Genomic DNA, 7,648 nt, shown 5'->3' on the forward strand with positions numbered 1-7,648 from the left:
TAAAACACACAGTAGTACAACATTTATTGGTAGGATCATTTCCGCAGGACTTCTAGTACAGTGAATTTCACTAATCACAGAAATGATTCTAACAGATATATTGCTCAAGTCTAAGACCACAGCGAGACACTTTGGGACAACATAAAGATGAAAACATTAAAAAGTAAATATGCTTTCCAGGATGCGAAGTTCTATGCATCCCTTTGAAAGCAAACTTACAATACAAGTATATCAAAATAGACAGATATATTATAAAAACACATCTCACACTGCATCTGGTTTATGTGGGAGAGATCTTAGACTGTAATCGAAACTTTTAACCGAGACATAAAATCTACAAAACTCTACTCCAGATTTGTTGCACAACTGTCTCTGAAATCTCAGTTAAGGCAAAAAAAGGACAGCACCACAGATGCAACCAACGGAGTTACAGGTAGGTAGTATCAAAGGCCACAAAACAACCCCCCACCCCTACACGTGATACAAATATATTTTCAGAAAAAAGACAAACATCTACAGTTTGAGTCAAAAGTTTGCAGGTGACGATCCTCTACACAGCCTTCCTGAGCAGTAGTTGGAAACGTAAAAGGAGTGTTTAGGATGATTGAGGAGCCATCAATGATTAGGCCTAGTCTTTAATATAATAAAAATCTAGTTGATTTAATGTAAATATGTACAATATCATAAATACTTCTCACAATAATATAGTAGTCTTCAGATCAAAGACTGTCACAGTGCCTGCACAAATGTTCTTTGCATAGTTAAGTGATTTTCTGATAGTGAATGCATAAAAACCTAAATCAGTTTGTAAAAGATGGAATCTAACCTGCAGGATTTCTGCTGTTTTCTAACAGAGCAAAGTGCAAAATCTTGATACAGTTTGCTCCTGTGGCTAATACATAATCATGATTGCTGTTAGCCTTAAGAAACAGTTCTTCATGCTTTTATGATGGCACTTGCTACCAAGGTTTCTCGCCTGGTGGTTATAAATGCCTGTTGTTTCTCATAATAGGCTGCCTCGTTAATAAAAGTGGGATAGACCGTCCCGGAGCCTTGGTAGTGGATGGTTTTTCCATCAAATGTCTGGAACATTGGGTCACCAGGGTTCAGCGGCTCCCAGTCACAGTCCTGCAACAATAACAAGCAAGAGCCACAGGGAAAGTAACTCGAGTATGTTGTTTAAACTGAAACAATACATCCTCACGTCATCTAAAGAAATCTCATTTCCTCCTTAAAGCAGCACATTTATAGACTCAACGGTCCAAACATGACATGAATGCTAGAGATTGAAGGTGAGAGCAATTCTAAATTTGAATATTTACCTGCAGGTTGGGGTGAACCATGGCTATGATGTTTCCATTGGCGTCTCGGGGGTAGTCGATCCACTCGAGGACTCGGAAAACTTCAACTGTACAAGGAGGGAACTCCACACCTAAACAGCACAGAAAACACAGAGAGAGTATGTGAGTGGATTGGGATAACATAATGAAAGCTGGAGTTAGACTGAATTCCCAGAGTTAATGTCCCCGGGTTTAGAACAAGCCTAAAAAAATAAATAAATAATTAAAAAAGAAGAAAAATAGATTTAAATAAACATTCGAACACTATTTAACAAACTGTTTCAAGGGCAGCTTTATTATAGGTCCTCAGAAGGGTATAAAAGCTGTAGTACGTTAAGGCATCGAGTCGCGATATCTCCTAGACGACCAGTAGATCAAACATTAACATTAAGTCAGTGCAGAAATTTATCTTCACATGGAAGGTAAAGCCCCACTCTTACAGGTGAAAAGTCATCTGCATCACCTAGCAGTTGTCGAATTGAAGGGCAGCTTGTTAAAAAAAAACAAAAAAACAACTCACTGAACAAATGCACCTTGCTTCCCAATTGAACTTGTCTGTTTTTTATGCTACTATGCCATACTTGACTGGCACTGTGGTGCAGTGGTTACCAATTTAGCTTGAAAGCAAAAAGCTCCTGGGTTCAAACCCAACAGCCTTTGTGCATGGAGTTTGCTTTGTGTGCTCTTCCTGTGCTTCTGTGGGATTTCTCCAGTTTGCACCCACAGTCCAAAGACATGCTTGTTAGGTTAAGAGGCAATTCTAAACTGGCTGCAGGTGTTGGTCTCTTTATGACAGACTGGTGAAAGGGTAACCAAACTTTTGCTTTTGCAGGGTAAGCAGAAGAACATTGATGGATTTATAATAGTTGCCTGATCTTTATAGAACTCTGATTGGCCTGAGAAAACCTGAAAACAGAGCTCAGAGAAGGTGCTTAAGTGCAGTCGTCACCAAAATCTTGTTGTCTACCGCTTTCTTTATTCAGCTAAATCTAACTCGTGACATTGCTATCAAACAGATAAAGATAATATGCATTATATTACCTCTGCATTATTACGTATGTAGATTTTTCACTCTGGACCACAGTAACGAGCTCAGTAACATTTTAAAACTTGGTTTTGATTTTATTTATTTTTTGAAGTACAGATTAGTGGAAAAAAAGACGTTACCTTTACTTTATATTAAGATGGGCATAAAATACACAGTAAAACATAAATCAAACTAATGTCACACAATGGACAAGTTGCCAAGTTTTCATGAGATTGTTCAACTGTGATTTGAAACCAGAGTGTCCTTGTTCAACCTTAGGAATTACACACGAGGTTTGGTAATGTTTGGCAGAGCTCTGACATTAGGCAACCATTTCACCTGCACTCAGCTGTATTCATATGCAAGTAGCAGTGCGGAACAGGAAGGACAAATGCTTCTGAAGTTTTAGTTTCCCTGCTTAATGGGGGGGGGGGGGGGGCTATCCTTCTGAGCAAGCCTTGTATAGCTAAAGGACTTGTTTCATCATGCTGCTCAGCTGCAAAGCGCAGGAACACCGCTTCAACACCATGCCAGAACATTCATTATCACCACGGTGGTCCTAAGACAGAAGACTACCACCCCAGTGCCAGCCAGTCCCTAATGACATGGAAACTGACCAACTCCCAGTTAGCGGCCCTTTCAACGGCGGGACAGTTGGGGAAACCAACAGCCTGCAATTCTAACTTGGCACAGATCGCATGTTTCCGTAAAGATATGAGGGAAACGCTGCCCTGCACCTAAACACTGAGAACACTCTTTCGTTTAGGGGGGGAGAACGAGCCGAGTGGAGGCGTAACGCAGATAAATTTAGAGAGCGAGGACTAGGTACATCTGGATGAGTCAGATGGTCACCCATGGGCATTTTGTCACAAAACGTTTCTCATCACAGGGATGCTGACAGATGGTAAACAACTCACTTTTCTATTATATAACACATTATGAATCACACTTGCTGTTTTTGAGCCCAAATTCTGAACACTGTTTAATACTTTGTAACTTCTGTAAGAGCTACTTCAGAGGTCATTCATTCTTCACACTATGCTGCAGTGCTATAACCCTTTAAAGTCTTGTGACACAGCCTGTTGTCATGTAGCTAAATGTGACTACAGCTTAACACTTCAAGTCTCACCTTCATTAAAGAGTTCAATAAAGTCCAGAGCATGTTTCAGTATCACTCGCATGGCTTCAAAGATGTTGCTTCTTAAAACACCTTGAGGCTGAGGACCCACTTCCAAACCTGCATAGAAGAAAACAATCAAATGATTCATCTGCAAGTAAAAGATTTTCTACCAGCTGAACGTATACTCCAGTTAGATATGTTAAATGTGTAAGGGCTAAGGGCTAGCTGGGATTTGTCGAGGGTGGCACACAACCAAACATGACTGTACTCGATGCAGTGGCTGCTCTGCAAGAGTCAGTAAAAGTCATACACGGTTGCATGCTCGAGAATCATGGCTACACAGAAAACAGGCACAAGGCCTCAGGTTTAATATAGGAAACTGAAACGACAACATTTAAAAGACCACAAAGAGATACAAAATGACCACAAAAATGTGCAAAATGACGAAAAAGCATTGAAAATGGCAAGAAAGGGATGAAAAACCACAGAGGAAACAAAAAGAACTCCAAATAACTGCGATACGACCAAGCGATTAAAATAAATGCGATCGAAAGACCTAATTACCAAATCAACAATTAAGAAATGATTCACACTTTATTCACCTAGGGGTCATTTTTAACCCGAGGACAACACAAGGGTTAAGCTTACAAGTGCCCATAATGATATTTGTTATTCTGTACACTGTTAGTCTGTAAAATATGCTAGAATCACCACAAAATTGACCACAAAGACACACCACACAGCCAAACACCACCTACAAAGCAACTAGAAAGTGCTGAAAAACAACAGTTTGTGTCATTACGTGCTCGGGGTTGAACCCCCTTCTTTAAAACAATGGCTTTAAAACCTGTTTTTCTTAATCCACCTCTGCCACTGTCCACAGATAAACCTGGCTGGACTACAGAGACTCACCAACAGGGTGCTTGGCGACAGAGCGTGAAGTGGAATATTTCAGAAGAGGATGTTCATTCATCAGAACAAGACAACTGGCTGGAGCCATGGCTTTCTACAAGACAAGAGAACAAGAACATCATATAAAAAGCAGATAAAAGAAAGCCAAACACAAACGCACAAAGGCAAAGGTGTTACGGTCGTGCTCGATAGAATGGAAAATGAAATCTAAACCAACTAACGCTGTATCAAAAACGACTGTGTGGGGAATGAAGTTTAAGCTGGTGGGCTATCTTCGTTTGTCAGCAGAGGCTCGAAATCCTTTTCAGAAGGAACACCATCATAGTGGTCGCCTTCATCATTAAATTAAAAGCTGTTTCTCTAACATTAAACTGGCAGCGGTTCAGATCATCTGCCGAGGGGTAAATCCTTCAAAGTATGAGACAGAGTAATCGGTACCGTACTAGACCTGAGCCCTTTTCTACCTTGTGCGTTTGCGATTATCAACAAACACGAGCAAAGCGCCTGAAGTCACAGCATCTAAACCGGAGGCATTTACTAAGCTGGTGAATATTTATGAAGTCTATGAATCCTTATATAACTGATGTCTGTGTATTGGTGGGGCAGTTAACAGTTTTAAAACTTAAGAATGCATTTCCCGTGAGGTGTATTGTACAAAAGACATGTTGCTTTTGGCTTCATTTCTCCTCCCTGCAGGTGCTCACCATGGATTGTTATTAAGAACGAGAAAGGAATGCAACAGCTGGCATTTTAAGATGGAAGTTAATGTAAAGTAATAAGAGGGGTTTGCCTTGTCATTACCATGAAGCAATGTGAATTTTCGAGGTTGTATTAATGTCTTAAAACAAATTATTTATAAAGATTTGCTGTCTCTGGAGCATTTTATGCTTCTTTGTTAGTTCCCATGTGGGATTTAATCAGTGTAAAGCTGTTGTTACACATGCAGTTTATCACTAAAATATTTGAGAAGTCCAACACTGGACAATGTCCTGATCAGCCAATAGCCAACACTGTTTTGGGCTAAATGATACCCAAACGCACTGTTGATTATTTTGGCACCTTTATCCCATTTGGTAGTCAGCAAAGAAGTCCTGTGTTACAGTCAAGTATGAAACATTTTGGGAGGGCAGATCTAGTTCAGCACCATGTTGATTATGCTGAGACCTTCTGGTACAGCAGCTCTCCACAATAAACATGCCACAGACTCCTCTGAGAACAAGCTTGTTAGGGTTACGTCCAAGATTTTTGGACAGATCTGTGACATTTATGAAATTCTCGTTGTTACAGTGGAAAGAAGAATTGCTTGAATTAAAGTTATGTTTTACTGGCAGAATTATAACTTTTGGTTACACCAGAGAAATTGAAAGGTTCCAAGGACAAAAATAAATGTATACATTGCTGCAGTGCTTTCAAAACAGTGACTTTACCCTTTTTTTGTGTTAAATCCACAATCAATTAGAGCCCTGTTTGTTTTGTTGCTCTCCTTAGTCATCACTATTAAGTAGCTTTCATTGCATGTGTTTTTGTTTTAGTTGGTTTTGCTTGGATTGAACATCTGGCATCTCCTCCACTTGTCCCTTGGGAGGCCCACTAAAAAGGGCAGGAATAAAAAAATAAGCATTTAGTTCTTTTTATTTTATTCTCAACAATGTAATTATAGCCCAGTTCATCTGTACTTACTTTACTTAATGCTGTCAGATAAAATCCATCTTGTAAGAGAGACACTGAACATCTAATGGTTTATATTATCTCCTAAGGCTCATCTGGGAATTTGGCTGAGAGTACAAAGACAACAAGGATCCTTCTGGGGTATTTGGATGAGCCTAACATGGATAGATTTACATCTCTCAACTATCTCAACTAAAGCTCAGCAAACAGATCAGCCTCAGACGGAGGTCAGAGAACGACACAGGTTGAGAAGTTGAGCTACATCTCGTGTTTCTCCACATACTGCACAGTGTGCAGCACAGACTATGAGTGGAACAATCATGCAGTAATATTATACAGTCGCAATGATGCCTGCTGAATAATGATATATAATTTGGACTTTCTGCAAATATAATGGCAGCACTTGATGACAGTGATTGTTTTATCTCGTTTAGGTCTCAGTACTCTTTTTTTTCCATGTTAACCATCAGTCGATTTTTAACAAACTGCAAATCTTGCCAAACTACTCTTTTCATCACTGATTAAGCTTGCCGGTCATTACAGTTGAAGTACGTGGTTAAAATGTCTCAACGGTTGTAGAGAAAAGGTTCCACAAAAGCTCCTCTCAAATACTAGAAGTTACTGGATGTAACTACAGTTCTGTGAGCATAAGTGTAGCGCCCCAACAGGCTTCACCACTGTTTGTGTAAACTGGTCAGAGGGGTGGTCAGATTTTAGGGTGTGATAGCTCTTCTCATAAAAAAGTCCCTACAGTGTATATGTTTGTTTGTATTCTCAAGGCCGCCACCTTTATGTAGTTCATCATCTGCAGATTGAAGTGGTCTTTGGAGCTTTCCAGAATCAGAGTGCAGCCCATGTTGGATGTCGTGTTGTGAAGGTCAAAGATGACATCGTAGGCCTCCGGGCTTCCTTTGGGACCAAATATCCTGTTGATCTCCTGGGCTCTCAGCACCTCATAGGGCAGGTCATTTCCACCTGGGGCACTGCAGGGTGTGTGCAAACACATAAAGCATGTTAGAGCTGCCTAACTATTCACATACTATCACACAAGTCAGCTCAAAGAACAATGAATCATGTTAATTATTTACACAAGAGTGTCCTACATACACTTTAACCTAACGGTTGGCTAAAAGGGAAAAGGCTAGTATGTCGGGGTTAAACTCCACATGCAGAACTTCATGGTTAAAGTATTGGCAGCCATGGAGTCAATGCTGGGAAGTAGTAGCTGCATTCAGTAGGCCAGTGGCCTCCTTCTGTCAAAGTTAAGAAGAAACTGTATTCATTAACTCCAAGTCTTAGGATCTTTCCAAAGTGTATTTTGCCCCCGGGCCTTGCTCTGACCAGAGGACGAGTGCTGCCCACTTTCACGCTCTTATAAAGCATTTCAAAACACCAACCAGTCTAGGTCATTCTCCACGCTATAGCAGAATAGCACCTCTACTGTCTGTGTTGTTTTGCCTCCCTCACATCTGTCATTTACTCCCTGTTTTCAGAGACTGTCCGGTATTGTCTGGACTGCTGGGAAATAAGCACACAAGCACAGTGTAAGCAGCAGCTGATGAAGTGGACTCCCAAAATTCA

General features: G+C 40.4%; 1 protein-coding gene across 1 annotated transcript in view; it reads right to left on the minus strand.

Annotated features, from left to right (window-relative positions):
- The window catches only part of aspa (aspartoacylase), a 9,327-nt gene continuing 1,679 nt past the window's right edge, over positions 1 to 7,648 (minus strand). The window contains exons 2-6 of the mRNA XM_082548970.1: positions 6,855 to 7,050; positions 4,400 to 4,493; positions 3,497 to 3,604; positions 1,323 to 1,432; positions 1 to 1,128 (exon numbers count right to left, since the gene is read on the minus strand). Of these exons, the coding sequence (XP_082405096.1) occupies positions 937 to 1,128; positions 1,323 to 1,432; positions 3,497 to 3,604; positions 4,400 to 4,493; positions 6,855 to 7,050 (700 nt within the window). The 3' untranslated portion in view covers positions 1 to 936. The remainder of the gene's footprint in view (positions 1,129 to 1,322; positions 1,433 to 3,496; positions 3,605 to 4,399; positions 4,494 to 6,854; positions 7,051 to 7,648) is intronic.

The sequence above is a fragment of the Aulonocara stuartgranti genome (assembly GCF_965226115.1).
Source record: "Aulonocara stuartgranti genome assembly, chromosome: 10".
In the NCBI taxonomy this organism is placed as follows: domain Eukaryota; kingdom Metazoa; phylum Chordata; class Actinopteri; order Cichliformes; family Cichlidae; genus Aulonocara; species Aulonocara stuartgranti.